The 20,019-nt window shown below is 40.6% G+C and overlaps 1 protein-coding gene across 4 annotated transcripts in view; it reads right to left on the bottom strand.

Moving 5' to 3' along the window:
• The window catches only part of LOC100020352 (tetraspanin-36-like), a 52,387-nt gene that overhangs the window by 28,785 nt on the left and 3,583 nt on the right, over positions 1–20,019 (bottom strand). Inside the window, exons 2-3 of one of the 4 annotated variants that reach the window (XM_056824422.1) lie at positions 19,128–19,142; positions 18,915–19,021 (exon numbers count right to left, since the gene is read on the bottom strand). In XM_056824422.1, coding sequence (XP_056680400.1) covers positions 18,915–18,983 — 69 coding nt within the window. In that variant the 5' untranslated portion in view covers positions 18,984–19,021; positions 19,128–19,142. Of the gene's footprint in view, positions 1–18,914; positions 19,143–19,792; positions 19,901–20,019 lie in introns of those variants that run through there. The other 3 variants (XM_056824423.1, XM_016431390.2, XM_007486670.3) reach the window with 3 other exon arrangements.

The raw sequence follows: 20,019 nt of genomic DNA, 5'->3' as shown, positions 1-20,019 counted from the left end.
GTGTTTGACTCTTTATAACCCCATTTGCAGTTTTCTTGGCAGAGATACAGAAGTGGTTTTGCTAATTCCTTTTCCAGCTCATTTTGCAGATGAGGTACTGAAGCAAATAGGGTTCAGATGATTCGCCCAGGGTCATACAGCTACTAAGTGTCTGAGCCCAAATTTGAACTCGGGAAGATGAGCTTTCCTGACCCCAGGTCTGGCACTCTATATACTGCACCACTCAGTTGTCCCATGTTTAGTGCCACAGAAACCTCTTTACCCTGAAATCTCAATTCAACCCGGGATTTCTTACTTTGGAAGTAGGCTCCTGCCCGTGTGGCCTCTCTTGCTAATTGGCTGGTTCCTCCCAGACTTTTCATTTTCTTTATTTTCTCTGCAGGCTGCACCTTTGATTCCCTGGACTTTCTATTCAATGCCTGTTCTTCCTCTACAGTGCTTGGCACATAGTAAGCTCTTATTAGCTTGCTTTTTTTTAAATGCTCAATAAATTTTCATTTAATTGAGTAGTCATATGCATAATTGGAAGAATAATGGTATCTCATTCATTGGGTGTGATAATATAGGTGGCAAAATGTAATGATTCCCATTATATAAACATCCTGTGATATTAATTCTTAAGAAATCCATGTAGACTTGTAAGTCAGCAGCATTAGTGACTAAATGAATAGGAAAGAACAGACACCCTCCTCCAAATTATCTAAAACATTGTACTAATATACATATTATTATCTTGCTCTTTGTGTTTGATAGGTCTAGAGCAGGCTGAAAACATCTGCTCTAAACCAAGTATCAATAGTTTTAGAGTGCTAAGTATATAACAAAACAACAACCGCCCGTACTGACTTAACTAAATAGCTCTTTATGATTGGTGAAGCATTTTAATGTGGAATTATCTCATTAGATCTTCACCATAACCCTGTGATAGCAGATGCTATGGTAAAATCCCCATTGTGAATTTTAGTTTTACTCCACCCTGCTTAGTCTTTAGAATTCTAGCAAACAGGAAGGTATACACTCCCACTTAAGGATTGTTGGGGAGGAAGGTCTATGACCGAGGTGTGCTAGCAAATGACAAAACAGAAACAACTGTCTGCCCCCTGAACTGTCCTAAGCCAAATTTAAGCCACTATTGGTACATGTGAGACACAGGAAGTGATGTAAAGAACTGCCTTTATATTTTGTGTCACTTCCTGTGAGAGGGACCTTGACTGTGGAACTCGACCCTGGAGGAGCTCAGCGTGAGACCTCAGATTGCTTTCTTTTAGATGGTCACGTGGTGAGTGATAAGGCTGACTCCCCTTTTCCTGGGCTTTCTGGAGAGGCCCTTTGGCTGAGGCCTCTGAACTCCTGCCTGGCTCAGATCAGGCTGGAGCAAATCAATTCCCTTTTCCCTCTCTCCCACATTCTAAATTTCTTCCTTCTATTGTAAATAAACCACCATAAAATTCCATTCTGACTTGAGTATTTCATTGGGATTTTGAATTTAAATCCCTAGCGACCAACTAAAAATATATTGTCTCAACTCTAAATTTATCTCTTACACCATTTTACAGATTTGAAAATAGGCTCTGAAAGGTGGAATAAGTTTTCCTGGTCACACAGTTAGTGAATGTGAGTGCTAGGACTTGAAAACCCAAGAAGGTTCTTATTCCAAGTCTAAAGTTCTTTGCATTTCATCAAACAGTCTTAGTAAGCTCACTGTATACATAACTAATTTTAAGCTTATAAAATGATATATGTGATTAATTTTTTAAAAATCTTAAAATATCTGCTTTTAACAGTTTAAAAAGGAACATGGAGGTTAGAGTATAAAAGTTTAACTGGCAAGAGAATCTTGGGATTAATCAGGTTAAGCTGTCAAACGTTAGACATATTCATCTTTCCCAAACCCATATACTCAGACTAATAAAATATAAAATGAGCTTTGACAAGTGAGGCATATTAAGTTTCAAATGTTTTGTTTAGGCAGCAATTTATGTCCCTCTTGAAACTTTTCTAAAGAGTTTACAATGAATCCTATAAAACCAAGCATCTTCCCAGACAAGCAGGAAGCATTCCCCCCCCAATAATTAGCATTCATCCTTTCAATCATTTCATAAGTAGGTTTTATTTGATTTCATCGAGCAGAAGAATTAATAAGAACCACAAAAGGCATATCAGAATGTTTAATTCTGTCATTACAAATAAAATACCTTTATAAAGAGACCTTGGAATAAGAACATGAAATTGAATCATTATTCTTAGCTATGGAGTATCCAATACTGCATTAGATATTGAGATTAAGAAGTTCACCGTGGATAATGTATATTCCCTGATCCTGAAAAATGTGACATAGGGAGATGATACAAAAAGAATCCTTTTCATTTACCTGGTCATTCCAAAGAGCTCTAGCTTCTCCTCAGTTGACCATGCTCAATCATATTTGATTTAGCACTTTATTGGATGCCACATAATACTTATATCAGTATTGTCTGCATATGGATGTAATTCATCAGTCAGCCAATAAGTCTTTATAAAGACCTACTATGTGCCAGGCACTGTGTGAAGCCCTGGGGTACATAAAGAAAAGTAAAAGACAATCATCTTCTCTTAGGGAGCTCACAGTCTAAGGATAGAGACAATATGGATGCAATTAGTGGGAGTGCTGAAGACAGCTCCAACTAGAAGAAATTTTCAGTGTACTTAAGGCCTCAGAAATTGGCAGGGCTCCTTTTATTGTCTTTTAAACCTTCTTAGAATTGATACTTTATATTGGTTCTAAGGCAAAAAAGTGGTAAGGGCTAGGCCAGTGATGGTGAATCTTTTAAAGACTGAGTGCCCAAATGGCAACCCTCACACCTCATGTGAGCCTCCCACCTTATTCCAGACAGGGTAGGGAGGAAGCGCTCCCATTGGGCTGCTGGGCAGAGGGGCAGGTCATGTGAGAAATGTCCTCTGGCATGGTGGAGAGGGGGAGGGGAACAGCTCCCTTTAGCATAAATGCCATAAGTTTGCCAACATCGGGCAAGGCAATGGGGGTCAAGTGATTTGCCAAGATCACAAAGCAAGGAAATATCTAAGGACACATTCGTACCCAGAATCTTCTATTTCTAGGTCTGGTCCTCAATCCACTGAGCCACCTAGCTTCCCCCAGCTCCATTTATTATTTAGTTTATTATCTAGATAAAATAAAGTGTTGGAAAAAAGACTAATCATTTAATTAGAACTTAAAAGAAGGTAGTATATACCCCCCTCACCCAGAAAAAACATGTTAAACATTTCCCAGCACACCCATGTAAAGTATGTATAAAAAAGATATCTACAGGATAAATTGGAAATAATCACTAGAGGGAAAGTGCTAGCATTAAGGGAAGAGAGAGAGTCAGGAAGAGGCTTCTAATATGGGAAGGAAGCCAGACAAGGGGAAAGAGAATATTCAGGCATGGGAATAGCTAGTGAACATGCACAGAATTTTGTATCCTCACTTACTCCTTTTTCTTCAGTGCTATTTCTCTCCCTTCATCCACTACAATAGTTCTATATACACTCAGATCAAGGTCTTGGCCATTTTTTACCCCTCTATTCCTCGTCATCTTGAACTTTCTTTAGTCTGGTTATCTTCCACCAATGAAGCACTGGCATCTCCTCAAAGATTTAGAAGTATTCATATGGTGTTCAGATAGTTGAAGCAAATCCCAGGAGTTATATTGGATGTGGTAGAGTGAAGATCAAAGAGTCAGCAGGAGTATATAAGGGTACATGAGACCATAATTATAGTCTAGGTGGACTACAACATGCTTAATACACGAAGACTCTGAAGCAGAGGGAAGCCCCCTACATGAGGCAGGAAGTCATTTCTACTCTTCTCCTCCATACTATGGCTTTCTGCCACATGATGAAGCAATGACAAGACTTCCTAGGACATGCATGGCCAACCAGAATTTAGAAGTTCAGAAGCTGTTACAGGCTCAGAAACCAGCATACGTATGAGGCAATAATGAGCCACATGTTCCTTGGATGAACCTTGATATTTAGTTCAAATGCATGTATTAGAAAATTGGTGCCTTGTCCATGAAGCCCCAATCATTGTCTGCTGATGTTTTAAAGTTCTTAATGCCCTATTAAATAGATAATATATATTTGTCCTATCCTTCTATGGTCTGGTCTTCCTGAAATGGATGGTCTACCTTCTGTGAGAAGGACAGTTTTGACACATTTACCAGGACTGTAAGATTCCCTAAAAAGACTTTTGTCTTCTTTGCATTTTAGGATCATAGACCTAAAATGTTCAAAAGTATTCAAAAGTGTTCAAAAGCACCTCAAGAGTCCTAAATCCTCCTATTAAATACCCACTATCTGGGATATACCATGCTTGGCAGAGAGAAGTAAGATTCAATGTGAAATAAATCATAGTTCCTGCCCTTAGGAAACCTGTTACAGCCTTTGAAAAAACTAAGTGAATTCCTCCACCATTTTTACTACTTTACAAGTTAGGCTGTGCTCAAAAAGCTGTGATGCTAAAAACTGTAGAGTAGAAGCTACTCTTCCTTACAGGTATGTATCACTTAAAAAAAAAGATACATGAAATCTGGATATCATAGAATAAATGAATAAATTAGGGAGTCCTAGATGTAGGTAGCCCAGGCTTGTCAACTCAGCTATGAAGGGAGGCTGAGGCTAATGTATGTTTTGACCCAAGAGCTCTTAACTACAGTTGGCTGTGTTGATCCAGTGTCCACATTGAGTTCAACACATTCTTCTAAAGCACAAAGTGATGCTAAGTTGCTTAAGAAAGTAGCAGATTAACACAGGATAAAAGAAAGGAAGAAAGGAAGGTAGGTAGGAAGGAAGGAAGGAAGGAAGGAAGGAAGGAAGGAGTGTTTTGTTTTGTTTTTTACTTCACATAAAGTTATATTTTGAATTCAGCAAACCAGCACAGAAATTTAGGAAGTTTCTTTCTCCAGGACAGAAACAAAATATATGGAAAAAGATGATCAAAATCTTGTGTCACCAACAAGTGAAAACTGGGATTAGGGAGCTGTGAATCTAAACAGCTGTAGCTGTCTTGAGTTCTCAGTCACCCACTGTCTGCAACAGCAGCAGAGTTAGAGTGCCAGTGCTTTGGCCATTTGGAAAGCCAACACTTAATGAATGTATACTATCAGGATATATAGTCAGTGGGGCCTGCAAGGATTCTCCCTTAATGGATTACCCACAACTGGGAAGACCTTAAATGGTCCGATTGAAATTGATATATTAACTAGAAAAGATTATTTTTCATAAACAGGGGTTACACATGAGGGCCAGAAATGATCAGTGATAAGAGACTTCTTGTTGCTAAACAGACCATGGGACCTTCATACAAAGATAGTTGGGGACAGTCTCACCCTCAGTCTCACTGCCAATATCACATTTGTCCTGCTTATGGGTAAGGAAGTTATCCATGGAGACATGGTCATCAAGAAATGGTATAAGTTGGCCTTCTACCTTTGATACTTTATGTATGAACTCTCTCAGACGTCCTTTTCCCCCAAAGTTTCCACATCATTTCTTTTACCATCATTTCTTATGTCATTCCCCTATTCACTTATTACTGCCAAAACTACATTTGAGGGTAGGAAAGAAAGAAAGAAAGAAGAGAGAGAGAGAGAGAGAGAGAGAGAGAGAGAGAGAGAGAGAGAGAGGGAAAGAGAGAGGGAGGGAGGAAGGGTGGAAGGAAGGAAGGAAGGAAGGAAGGAAGGAAGGAAGGAAGGAAGGAAGGAAGGAAGGAAGGAAGGAAGGAAGGAAGGAAGGAAGGAAGGAAGGAAGGAGTGTTTTGTTTTGGTTTTTACTTCACATAAAGGTTTCAGTCAGCATTAAAATAAGTATGAGATTGTTCTGACAAAATTTCAATTTGACACCCAACTTTTAGAGAACACTTTGTTTGAACAGGACAAGACACGACTATATAAAACCAGTCTACATAACATAACTTTGGGTATATCTGGCAGATTCACTAAAATGATGCCCTTAAGTCTGCTCCTCTGTGAAGGCAAGGCTCTGTAATTTCATTGACTAGAATGTCGGATCAGAAGGATCTGTGCTCAGGTTCAGGGGGAAAATAGTTCTCTTTAGTGAAAGGCTGCAGATGACAAGGCCTTTTGACACAACACGGATAATATTTCTTACTTTCCTGAAAAAGGGAATTTTAGACAGCTCTTGAGGCATTTGCTTAAAAGACAGGCTTTTTCCCTCCCACACACACACACAAAATGCAACAACCTTAAATCTCTAACAATCCCTGTAAAGTTTCTTATAATTATACAGTGATTTTCTTCCAGGTAGAAAGAAAATGCTTTAGGACCAAATATCCTTAGGCTCCATGTCACAGGTTTCTTTCCTCATAAATGACAATGTCTGACTATGAGGCTTTTGGGGTTCTTTCAAAGCTAAACTTTGAAGGTATCTAAGAAAGCCTTTTCTTAACTCTAAATTTCCCCCCTCTATTATAAAGGTCAAATATGACTATGCACCAGGTTCTCTGTGTTCCGTTGGAGTAAAGGGCATTCCCGGATAAGGATACTCCATCTACCAATGCAGATTGCTACCTACTCTTCAACCTATACTCTTGAAAGATTGACTGGAGCACAGAGGGCTCAGGGTCACATAGGCAATCTATGCCAGAGATGAGGCTTTAACCCACCCAAGTCTTCTTTCTGACGACAAGGACAGCTTTTTATCCACCCTAAAATTCAACCTGTACTTTTAAAGATTATTGTTTGGGGGAACTAGCTTCAGTAATTCAGTAAAATATTATGTGAAGTCCCATCCTTTAGCACCCATGCTTATAGTTTTGAAGCTCAAGAATGTATGCTTGCACTGGCTACCATGATTGATCTTTACTGTGTCTCCAGGCAATTTGGCACAATGCTTGTTCAAGGAAGGAAATGGCATCAAAGAATATGAAAAATGCATTAGGAAATCAGTGGAAATGTGACCAGCTGAGGTCGAAGCTACTGCCTCTTAGAACAGCCCATACTATGCTTAGTCTCAATTATTCTGAGCCTTTAGGGCTGAATGACTGTTATCAACGTGACATTAAAAGATTTTTTCCTTAATAGATTCTGAAACTGAGTCATTCTGCGGTCTGAAGAAAACACGTGGTATATATAATTTTCCTACTTTGCTCTGTCTCAACTTTGAGGCTTGAATTGATGCCAAAGCAATGCAAACCGTCTCATGCTTTCTTCTAACTATGCCACCAGCACATGGTGAGGGTGAAAGGATGGGTTTATTGAGAAGAAGAAATAAGATTTCTTTGGAGGGAGGCTTGTGAAAACAGAAGTTTTGACTTAAAAGAAGGATGAGGGAGAGATGGTGAGCTCTTTAGTAGTCTGTCTGTCACAGGAGTCAGAATGGGGAGTTACTTCTTTGGATGGAAACCACCCTAATATTCATTAACCATGCACCGGATCATGTGCTATGGGAATGGGAAAAGACTCAGTCTTCCATAATGATGTGGGCTGAAGGTACAGGTGTCATTAGGAAAAAAGGAGGGATTGCTAGGAGAAAGAAGGCAAAGCTACCTGAGATCAGGGGCATTTAGGAGTTACCATGACAATCTAAAATACAGCAGGGGCAGAAAAGGCAGAAGTGATGGCAACAGTCAGACACATCCCCTGTCAGGCCACTGCCAAAAAGTACCCAAGTGTATATGATGTGGGGTTTTGGTCTAATAAGATTACTCCCTTACAAAAATGAATGATATGGAAACAGATTTTGAGTGATAATACATATATAACCCAGTGGAATTGCTTGTCAACTCCAGGAGGGTGGAGGTACAAGGGGTGGGAGACAACATGAATCATGGAACCATGGAAAATTTATGTGTAAATTTGTCACTGGAATAAAATAAAGGAAAAAAATTAAACAAAACAAAACAAAAGTACCCAAGTGGCCCATAGAAGCTATAACAGGATACTGCACAGACCAGTGATATGTGAATAATCACAGATACTGACTTCCCCAAAGTCTCAATTCTGCTAATACAATTAGGACTTTTCCCTATTGGGGAAATCTTGAGGTTGTTTATACCCCTCTCTTCAAGGAAAAGAGAAAAAAGCCCTAGCCCCTTGCTAACTCAGATTCAGAAGCAAGCCCCAAGTCTCTCTTTATGTGCCTTACTAATAAATGCTTCGTGTTCAAATGTTATAGTCTTAGTTGATAATAGGTGAGCTGAATACCCTAGAGACAATACATATTTTAGATGTTCCCTGAGAGCCAGACTGCTGGGTGGGAGATTCAATGCAAGTATGGAGAGAGGTTTGGATCACCTGTGAGAACAAGCCTGTAGGAGATGACATAGGTGGGGGTGTGTACCAGAACACCCTTGGAAACTTCTAGGGACTCAGGGGACAAATGGGATTCAATGTTAAAGGTCTTGGGTGCTTTGGGGATAATGAAGCAAACCCTTTAATTGGTCACTGAACAGAGGGAGTAGACAAATCAGTGTACCTGAAGGAAAGAAGTGATTCTATCTGCATCATTCTTTTCCTTCAATGCTCCAGGAAGCATTCAGTAACCTAGGGACTTTCCCAAGAGGGCTGGAGGCAGGGCGGCCCTTTTCTATCCTGGCAGCTTGGCAACTGCTCCCAAGTGGCAGCTAAAGCTAGAATGCACCTGAACCTGGGCCCCTGACTATCTCTTGTGTGTTGTATTTCTTTCTCCATTTAGCTATCAAACTGATCCATCTGCAGCAGAGATTTGATCACCTGGGCCCCATTCTTGCCCCCCCCCCCATTTAATTAACTCATCTGGCTCTCTGTTCCTTCCAGGATCAAACATTTAAAACCCTCTAGTTGGCCTCATAACCTGACCCCTTCCCTACATTTTCCAGTCTTCTTACATTGTATACTCCCTGCCCCTCAGATTCTCTAATCCATCACACTGTCCTCCTTTGTACCAGACATTCTATCCCCAAAACTGTGGCTGTCCCTCCCATTCCTGGAATACTCTCCCCTTCATCATCTCCACCTTCTGGCCTCCCTCAAGTTCCAACTAAACTCCAAACTTCTACAGGAAAATTTTTCTAATCCCACTTATTACAAGTATTTTCTGTTTATTATCTTCAATTTATCCTGCATATTTCTAGTTTGTCCATAGCTGTTTGCCTATTATTTCCCTCTATTAGACTGTGAGTTCATTAAGAACAGGGACCTTTTTTTGCCTTCCTTTATACCTTCAATGTTTGGAATAGTACCTGGCACATAGTAGGTGCCTTTCTGGGGCTAGTGGGAGCCTTTGCCCATCAGGGATATGCATCCTACGCTGAGCCTTATACTCCTTTCCTATCCTTCTCTGTCAGTGGGGGCCAAAAAGGCCCACCTCCCCCTGTAAGGGCTGATTCAGAAGCCTGTCTCTCATCTTAACTTTATGCTGGGCTTATATTTCCCCCCAGACATCCCTTAGAGACCCTTGTTATCAGCACCCCTCTTGAGCTGTGAACTCAGCAGGATGGAGGGACATTTCTACCAGTCTCCAGAAATTCCTACTGATGTATTGATAGGTTTGGGCCATCATTGACTCAGAACATCTTGTCCAGTTCTCCAGAATTGGATTCTAGATGCCCAACTCCAAGGATCCCTACCTGTTCAGCCTCCTCCAGGGTAAGATTGATAGGAAAATTTTCCCTGTGTTCACAGAATTAGCCATTCCACACACACACTACACACTACACACACACACACACACACACACACACACACACACACACACCCCACAACTAGGGGCCCTAAATTGGGACAGTACAAGAAAGTAATTTCTTATTTCCTCTAAGCCCAAGCTGGTCCTTGAGGGACGTTACTTGGTTATCTCTCTCAACATGCACATTCAACAAGGATCTACCACCACCAATGTGACCTTTGATAAAAGCACCTCATACTGCCCTGGGTAGTAACTGTTATGCCACTTCCCCCCCTCCCCATCAGCCCAGAAAATGCTGAGCTGTCTGGGTCCTGCTTTATGTGGTCTGGGATCTAGATAGAGATCTCCTCTTCTCAGAAAATTGGTCCCCTGTTCTCAAACCCTCTGGGTGCTAGAAACTACAAGGATTCAAATTTTGGGAACTGTTTGCTCAAAATAACCTTTTTTGTGTTTGTTAGGCTTAAATACCCAATTGCAAATGCCTGCCCCTTTTGAAAACTGAGACTAGGTTCTCTCTGCTCTACTTGGGAGCCAAACTCTGATAATGAACATGGAAGGTCTCTTTAGCCTCTAATGTGGACTCTGTTTTTTGCCTGTCCTTTCAGGGACTGAGTCCTTCCATAATACCTGTGCTAAGGGGGCTGTGACCAGTTTACATACATAACCAAACAGCTATCTTAAGACAGACTTTTATAGCCTAGAAAATTATTCTTTGAACTCAGCTGTGCCCAAAACCTCCCTCATGTTGTCAGTCAGTGTAGATGTTCCTTACATCCACTACAGAGCTCCTGAATCAGAAAAGATGGTCACCAATAGGAGAAGCCTTGGCCTGGCTTGATAGATTCCATGGTCCTACAGGGAAATTTTTATATAGGATAGAAGGGAAGTATACAGTGTCTTTATTTTTAAAATTAATTTATTCAGTCAATTTAGAACATTATTCCTTGGGTACAAGAATCACATGATTTCCCTCCCTACCCTCCCCCCACCCTTCCCACAGCCAATGCACAATTTCATTGGATATTACCTGTATCCTTCATCAGATCCTATTTCTATGTTGTTGATGTTTGCATTAGGATGTTTATTTAGAGTCTACATCCCCAACCATGTCCCCTTGATCCATATACAGTGTCTTTAGCAACAACCAAATGGCTTCATCTTCTCAGGAAGCACTTGTGAGGACAATGGACTAGATGACCCCCTGAAATCTCTTCCTGATCTAGATCTATGATTCTATAAAATGATATGAAACACATAATTCTGTGGATGACTCCTTCTAGAATAATCCAACCTTGGCATCCAAGTAGAACAGTATATTTTTTTTTTACCTTCCATCTTAGAATTGATATTGTGTATTAGTTCCAAGGCAAAAGAAAGATAATGGCTAGGCAATGGAGGTTACATGACTTGCCTAGGGTCACACAGATAGGAAGTGTCTGAGGCCATATTTGAACCCAGGACCTCGTCTCTGGACCTGGCTCTCAATCCACTGAGCCGATAAATTTATTGAGGCTAGGAATTGAGTAGTTATTATCTTTGTATCCCTATCTCCTAAAACATTTCCTTGCATGTAGTAGGCACTTGGTAAATGTTGACATAATTTAATTAATTCACTGCTTGGCAGGTGGTCACCTTCATGCCTGCATTTTAATGAGGCAATGGCTTAAAGAATATCCTGTGTTGGAAAAGTCCAGAACCTGAGTAAGAAGATGGGAGGGAAATGAGGGAATCAAGAATGAAATAATAATAGCTAGCATTTATACAGTGTTTTAACTTTGTGGTTTGCAGAGCATTTCCCCCATTTTAAACACTCATCCTGAGGTAGGTGCTACTGTTATTCTCATTTTACTGATGAAGAAACTGAGGCAAAGACAAGTTAAGTGACTTGCTCAGAGTTACACAGTGTTGGAAGCAAATTTCTCTCTCCGTTATGTCACCTTTTTTTAACAACATCTCTCAGTGACCTGGAGGTCAAAGACCGCTGAGCCAGGTATAGACAAGACCTCAGAGAAAGGAAGTTAAAGAACCAAGGAACCAGTGAGACAGGAAACTGATTCCACAGGCACTGTCCCCCTGGGTGGCCCAGGCAAATTAAGAAACTATGGTTGGTTCCTGAGATGTGACATGTGAGAGCTAGTGGGTAGAGAGAACAGCTTATAAGGGGAGGCCCAGGAGCCTATGGGGTCTTCTGGCTAGATTGTGGAGAACAGGAGGAACCCATGTTGGAGTTGGCCACAATCCCACCATAGTAGTCAATAGATTAGAAAGCTAATTTTCCTACATTTCCCTCTCTTTACTTCTCCTATTACTTTGATTTAATAAAGTTATTAAGCTACTATTAGCCTCATAATTTTAATTATTACACAGGTAAATAAGTGAGAGAGGATTTGAACTCAGATCTTCCTGACTCAAGTCCAATATTCTAACTACTGTACCACCTAAGAGTCTAATGTCCTCAGTATAAAATTATTAATGGAAAATAAAATAAAATAAAAATTTTGTGTTAATAAAATGACCTAATTAAGAAATAAAGTACTGTCTTACTGTCCTATTATCTGAAAATCCTTCACTATCTTAAGCCCCTCCCCTTTAAAAAAAACGTTTTCCTTTTGTCTTAGAATCAATATTGTGTTTTCTTTCCAAGACAGAAGAGTAGTAAGGGCAAGGCAATAGGGATTAAGTGACTTGGTTCAGGGTCACAAAGTTAGGAAGTGTCTGAGGTCAAATTTGAACCCAGAACCTCTCATATCTAGGCCTGGCTCTATCCACTGAACTACCCAGCTGCCCTGCATCTTGAATCCTTTTCAAAAAAAGATTGCATACAGGAAAGTGAAAAATAACTGCTTTCTAATGAAGTTATTTAATAAACTAATAATTATTCTAATTTGTGCCTGACAATCTTCATATACACCATATCAGAAACAAAAGTTTGACTGCACATATTGTCAAACTCAGTTGATGTCTTGGTTGGTTGGTTTTTCTTAACTATTTTTCTCCTCTTTCATTTTTATTTCTTATTTTTTTATTTTGTTACTTGTCTCATTGGATAGGGAAGGGAAAGGGATGTATTTTGATATTAAGGTCATATTAAAATAATATATATATATAAGGTCATATTAAAATAATATATATAAAATAAAATAAAATAATATAAATAAAATAATATATATAATAATATATAATAAAATAAACAAAGGTTTATGTTCTATATTGAGAAATTCAGATGAAAATCAAAAGTAAGGAAATTTAAATCACCAATTTATTTTTGTTTGCACATTCCACATATTCCCCCAATGACTTAATGAAAGACAAATCCATTGGTATGTTTTTTTAATGAAAAAAAAAAGACATCAACAACTCTAAACTAGAAAGCAAAATCAAACCCGGAAAAAGAACCATCATCCATGAACAATCACTTGTGAGCCTAAAGTGCTTCCTGTACCTCTGCAAAGCTAACAATAATGCCTACCAGCAATAAATAGCTCAGAACTTGGACCAAGAAAACATGTCATTTCAATATTAGCAAATCTTTCAATAAGATTCAATTTATAGAAATCCAGGGAAGCACATGAATTTCATTCTTGTTCCAAAGATGAGAACATGAAATCTGAGAAGATTGATTCTATTATTTTAATAAATTTCAGTGTCACGGATCAAGAAAAAATTAGCACTTCATTTGCCCTTGATCCTATTGCCTCTGATTTAATCAGCCTGTCTTTCTCTAATCTTCATCCTCTCTATCTACTCTACCTTACCTATCCCAAGTCTCCACTCCATACTTTAAAAACCTACACTGGATCCTACCATCCCCTGAAGCTATTTTGTTGGATCATTTTTTTCAGTTGTGTTTGCTTCTTCATTTGAGGTTTTCTTAGCAAATATACTGGAGTGGTTTGCCATTTCCTTCTCCAGCTCACTTTACAAATGAGGGAATTGAGTCAAACAGAGTGAAGTTGCCCAGGGTCATACAGCTAGGAAGTGTCTGAGGACAAATTTGCACCCAGGTCCTCCCAACTCAAGTCTGGTGTTCTATTATTCACTGAGCTACCCAGCTGCCTTTAGACTTTCATAAATGCTACTTTCTCCAGGTTCTCTTCTCCTGTCTCTCTAATTCCTCCTTTATTGGTTCATTATATAAGTCATGTCCCCTGTGGGTGCTTCCCAGGGCTCTGTCCAATCCCCCCTTCTCTTCTCTCCCCTTCCTCTCCTGGTGACCTCAACAGCTCCCTGGAAGTTATCTTTCATTTCTCTAATGACTATTCCCAGATATTTATATCTAGTTCCATTCTCCCCTCTGTCAACCTGAAATCTGGAGACCCCAAATCTGCCCCTGTCCCCTGAGAACTCACCAGAGGGAAGTCCCCCCACTCTTCCATTTCAGTCACAACAATAGACCTAAAGGTAGACCTAATGAGATGTTAAGCACCCTTTTATCCTAGTAGTTTCTCCCATTGTATCAAAGTCCTCTCCCGGGGAGCCCAGTCCATGACTGGACCCTTCCCTTTGGTATCCACAGTAAAGCATCAGCCTCTCCCTGAGAGTCCTGTCTGGGACTTCTGGTTTCCTTGTAGCCATGGTAATGTCAATCAATCATACTTCCTTGTCCTTAGTTCTCCCCAAAGGTATACAAGTTCCCCAAATTCTCTTGTTCTTCTGAGAATCATGTAGTGTGGTGCGTTCTTCCCAGGGACACAGCCCCAGAGCCCCAGGGTGTTGACTGTGTAGTTTGTGGCGTTTGGCTCAGTGATAGGGGCAGATTACTGGACCTAGTTCTTTCCTGATTAAAGTTGGTTTTTCTGACAACTTTAGTAGTTCTGTGTTTTTCAAGGTTAACACCTCTATTGGACACATCAAATTCTTTGGATGTCTTGGAGACACCTCAGAGTGAACCCGTCCCAAACCGAACTCATTATCTTTTCTAATCACTCTTCTGCTCTTTCAAATTTCACTTTCTTTCTTTCAAAGGCACCAGTATTCATTCTTCCAGGCTCCCAACTTAATAACCTTACCACTCTCCCTCTCTTTACCCCACATATTCAATCCAAATCTTGCCATTTTTTTTCCTCACAACCTCTCTCAAGTCTGATCCCTTCTCTCTCTTCACACAACTACAACTTTAGATCAGGCCCCCATCTTCCTCTTGCCTGGATTATTTTAACAGGCTCTTAATTCATCTTTCTGCTTCAAATCTCTCACCACTGCCATCTGTAAGCAGAAATCTGATCATATCACTTCCCTCCCCTCTATTAGCCCCACTGGCCTTATATAGCTTCTAGAATCAAATAAGAAACCCTCTGGCATTTTAAAGCCTATTTACTACTTTGCCATAACCTTTCTGGTATATTATTCCCCTCCCACTCTCTGTGAGTCAACCAAACTGACCTCTCACTTCCTCTCAGAGGACAATCCATCTCCAATCCCCAACTTTTTGCATCCCTCCCCACCTCCACCTCAATCTCTTTTTCTTCCTTAAAAACATTCCTTGTACCCTTCCTGCTCCCCTCAACTGAGCTCCCTTCTCTAACTACCCTATATTTAACTATTTTGTATTTATTCTATTGATCTGTCAGTCTATGCTTTATTTTTCCCCCTGTCCATCTCCATCTTTGCCGTATCCCCCATCAAAATGTAAATTCCACAGGAGTAGGGATTATTTCATTCTTTGTATTTGTGGCCCCTGAATCTAGCACAGTGCCTGGCAGATATTTGTTATTTGGCCACAGGGTTGATAAGAACTCTGAAAGTTGTTGTGGCCAAAAAGGTTTTAGAGATGGAAACAAATGACAACAACAACAACAACAAGGGGAAAGTCTGGTTTCAGTCTCACAGACTGATTTTAGGCATTTTTAAAGCACCCATTTAAACATTGTAATTTAGCTAAGGCAGTTTTTAGGCTGGGACTTTGACCCAATAATTACATAATCGGAAACCTCTCTCTTCGAATAAACACGCTGAAAGCAGGTGCTTCCCTCCTTCACAGTATAGGAGTGAAACTTTCCTCTACCTAAGAGCTGTGGGCACAGTTGAGGAGAGGGGATGACTATCTGAAAGTTCCACTTAGGAGGTTGGACAGGAAATAAACAGATTGCTTCTGTATAGGGGGGAGAAAAGATCCAGCCTTGGTGTAGCAAGAATATTAGGAGTAATGCCATTGTCAACCTGGAAAAACACAGAACTACTAAAATAGTCAGCAAAACCAAGTCTTTGATAGTGTTCAATATTCTGCTGCCACCACACAGAGCCAAGCGCCTAAAAACCACACAAAGCCAAGGGCTCTGGGATTCTGGGAATGGTATCTCTGTGAGAATCAAATTGCGAGATGATTCTCTGAAGAACAATAAAACATAGGGATCTTATATACCTTTGGAGAACTCAGGGAATCAAACCTACACTGACTGGGGAAAAGAGGCTGGGGTATTGGGGAGTGGTCTACTTACAATGGATACTAAAGGGATGGTTCTAGTATAGGTGTCTGTTTTCTAGGGAACAGATTTCTGATACAATGGGGGAAACTTCTAGGCACTTGACATTTGACTGGTCTACTAGTCCCACCTACACTGAGATCATTAAGGATTTTAAAGGTCTATTGTTCAGTCTGAAACAGGTCTATCTGGGATTTCCCTAGGAGTAAGTTCCCAAGGGATAGGGGCAAATTTGGGGTCTCCAGATTTCAAGTTGACACCATTATTACTTGGCATGAAAAGGATGCAGAGCAGCAACCTAGGGCAGACTGGAGTAGCATGGCCACTATGATGTCTTATCCTGAGATCTCTTCCATCTCTTCTCTAGTCAAGTGGGTAAAATGGTATTGGGATGAGGGCTTGTTATGGTCCTGCATGGAGTAGAAATTGAGGGGACCTTGAAAGTTCCAAAGTACCCCCTCTTTAACCACTATTAAACAATTTGATTGGAGAAAACCATCACTTAAATAATGCTTTATTAAGAGAGAAATGTGGGGGTACTCTTTCAAGTCATTGACCCAAGACAGAAGCCCCCAAAGTTACAGAGAGAGAAATCAGACCATGTCCGCCTCAGAGGTACCAGGCACAGACAAGACTCACTGACTCACAGAAAAAAACTGACACAAATGTCCTCTGGTTTCTCCACAGACACTTCCAACTAGAATGAACATTTCAAGAGGCTGGAGACAGAATACTGAATAGCTTTAGAATGGACACATTCAAGTAAATTAACATCTTCAAAAAATTGGAGAATACCTTTACAGTAGGATGTGAGGATCATTCCAGCCACAGGAAAAAGCTTCAATAGATACAACACAATACAAAGCACTGGTACTTCCCGTTAAGAACAGTCCAGCCTCAGACTCCTGCCTCAGGCAAATTCCCAAACAAACTCAAAAGACTCACTTCAAAACACTTTATCCTACAGGGTGGGGTGGAGTAATCTTATAAATGGATGGGGGGGAGGGAATCCTTTTTGACTAACTTTTTGGAGATATTAATAACCACAGGAATTTCTTGCTCCACACAGTACTGATACTAGCCAGGGCCAGCGACCTCCAGTAGTTACACAGGTCTGCACATTTTTATGTGTCTCAGTACAGGGGGAAAGCAGTGTGTCCTGTGCTCAAAGGGCCAGGACTGACTGCTGCTCATTCCCTGTGACATCAGGCAAATCTCTTACCTCTCTGGATCTCCGTTTTCTCATATGCAGAAGGAAGCTGTTATAGTAGATGACCTCCCTTAAGATCCCTTTTCTAGCTCTGTATCTATTATGAACCCAAGGCAACAAGGTCCAAACCTAGGATTTTTACTGGCTTCTTATATATTGCCAGGGACCAGTGTTAGGGATAAACTGCAATAATGTAGTTGTGAGGGAGAATGGAAAACTAGCATTTACTATCAGGTGCTCTTTGTGCCATGTGCCAGGCACTTTACAAATAACTTATTTTATCCTTACAGGGTTACTATTATTACCCTCATTTAACAGATGAGGAAACTGAGGCAAACAGCAGTTAAGTGACTTGACAAGGCATCACACAACTAGGAAGTATCTGAGCCTACTTTTGAACGCAGGTCTTCCTGACCCCCAGGCCTACCCACAAACCCTAACCCCGCCTTCCCCCCCCCTGCCACAGCTATTAAATAGAATCTATCCAAGTTCTTTTGAATGATATCAGCTAAACTCCCTCTCCCATTTTCCTTTACCCAGGAGTGTCCCCAACCAATGAGATGTTAGGAAACTCTTCCAGGGAACAGCCCCATTGACATCAGCATGTTTACTTAAAATCCACCTGCAGCACATTCAGCCTTTAACCAACTAAAATTTCCCCTTCTCTTTCTTAGTTTCTTTTTCCCCTGGCGAAAAAAACTGCTTTTAACTGGTGCCTTTTTTGGTGTTTGCTACTGCATTGTTCTTTAGAATCCCAAGTCAAAAAAAAAAAGTCAACACCACAACATGAGATAACTGAGTACATGAAAGGAGCAGAATTGGAAAGTAATGCTGAATTCTAATAATTCTCTGTCTCTGTCTCTCTCTGTCTCTCTCCCCCCACCTTCTCTCTCTGTCTCTCTTTTTTTTCTGTCTCTGTCTCCCCCTCTCTTTCCTTCTTTCTTTCCCTCCCTCCCTCCTCTGTCTCTCTTCTCTTCACTCTTCTCTCCTACTCCTTTCTCTGTCTACCCCTCTCTCTTTCCTTCCTTCCCTCCCCCTCTTTATCTCTCTCTCCCTTTCCCCCTCTGTGTGTGTCCCCCTCCCTCCCCCTCTCTGCTGTCTATCTCTTCCTTTCTCTTTCCTTCCCTCCCTCTCTTTCTCTCTCCTCTGTCTCCTCTTCCTTTCCCTGTCTCTGTCTGCCTCTCCCTCTCTCTGTCTCTTTTTCTCTCTCCATCCTTCCCCCCTTTCTCTCTCTCCCCTCTCTGTCTCTTGTCTCCTCTTTATTTTCCTCTCTGTCTCTCTCTGTGTCTACATCTCTGTCTGCCTCTCCTCTCCCTCTCTTTATCTCTCCCCCTTCTCTCTCCCTCCTTCCCTATGTGTCTTTCCCTCTCTCTCATTCCCTCCCTCTTTCTGTCTCTCTCCCGTTTCCTCTTTCTTTTCCTGTCTATTTCTGTCTCTCTCTCTGTCTGTCTCCTGCTGACTTGTTTTCATTTCCTTAATCATGTGCATCAGTTCACCCCCAACACTACCTTCCTCCCAGCCCAGGGAAGCAGCCCAGCTAGAACAAGAACTGTTATTAAAGAGCTCTCATTTTGTTGCTCCCCCCCCCCCCCTCGTTCCCCAGAGTCCTGCTAACTTACCAAAAAGATGAAACTGAGCAGCAGAAGCACAGTCTTGGAGGTGATTACCCCACAGTCCCCGGTAGCCATGGTGCTGGAGCAATGGCAAGGTCAGTGATGTGTGCTGCCTGCCGGGCAGAGAAAGTCTGTGTCAGGTTTCGGAGCTCTCACCCTTCTCAGTTTCTTGGCTGAGTTTGAGCCTCACTCAATCACATGATTTGCCCATCATCCTACCCAGTCACATGCTTCCTAATGCACAGAATAAAACAAAACAATCACTGTCCAGGTCAGGACACAGCAAAGTTTCTCATCTTTAAAACAGAGAGCTCTGAATGAAATCAAGAAACTCCCACAGAGAGTAATCCTCACTGAGGAACCTCAGTCTGTTTCAGTGGAAGCCCTATCCAAGATTATAGTTCATTTACCTTCAGAAATAAATACATGATGGGGGGGGGGGGGGGAAAGAGCCCAAGCTAACCAGTCTTCTTCACGTATTTCCAAGAAATAAACGAAGTAATTAATGGTTGTAATAATTCAATGCAAAGTCATTGAAAAAGTAATCAATATTTTACTTGGAAAGAACAATCTCCAAATTTGCCTTCATTTATATCCAAGAAGGTAACAAACTAATTAATGGTTATAATAACTGTAAAGTCAGGGAAATATATAATATATATATATATATATATATATATATTTACTTGGAAAGAAAATCCCCAAATTCTTCTTCATATATTTCTAAGGATATAACTAATTATGGTTGAAATAACTACAGTTGGTGAAAATATATAATAAACTTTATTTAGAAAGAAAACCTCCAAATTCTCCATCTCTAAATCTTTCAAAGTCTCATGAATTAAGAAAAATAAAAAATATAATAATTGAATAAGTCATATTACCTAAGAATTTCATGTCATCTCTGGGAGGGGGGAGGGAAGACGGGAGGTAAAGAAAATGAATCGTGTAACCATGGGAAAATGTTTAAAATTTTAAAAAATTATCTAAGAATTCCAGATTGGTTCACTAAGTCTGTCCCTTTCTTATCTCTCTCCTTGTTAGGCTGGCAGTGAAAATATTACTCCCCTTGGATTGTTATTGTGATGTCGGAGATTGGGAGAGGGTCAGC

The sequence above is a fragment of the Monodelphis domestica genome, chromosome 3 (genome assembly GCF_027887165.1).
Source record: "Monodelphis domestica isolate mMonDom1 chromosome 3, mMonDom1.pri, whole genome shotgun sequence".
In the NCBI taxonomy this organism is placed as follows: Eukaryota; Metazoa; Chordata; class Mammalia; order Didelphimorphia; family Didelphidae; genus Monodelphis; species Monodelphis domestica.
This window is presented reverse-complemented; position numbering and strand designations above follow the sequence as displayed.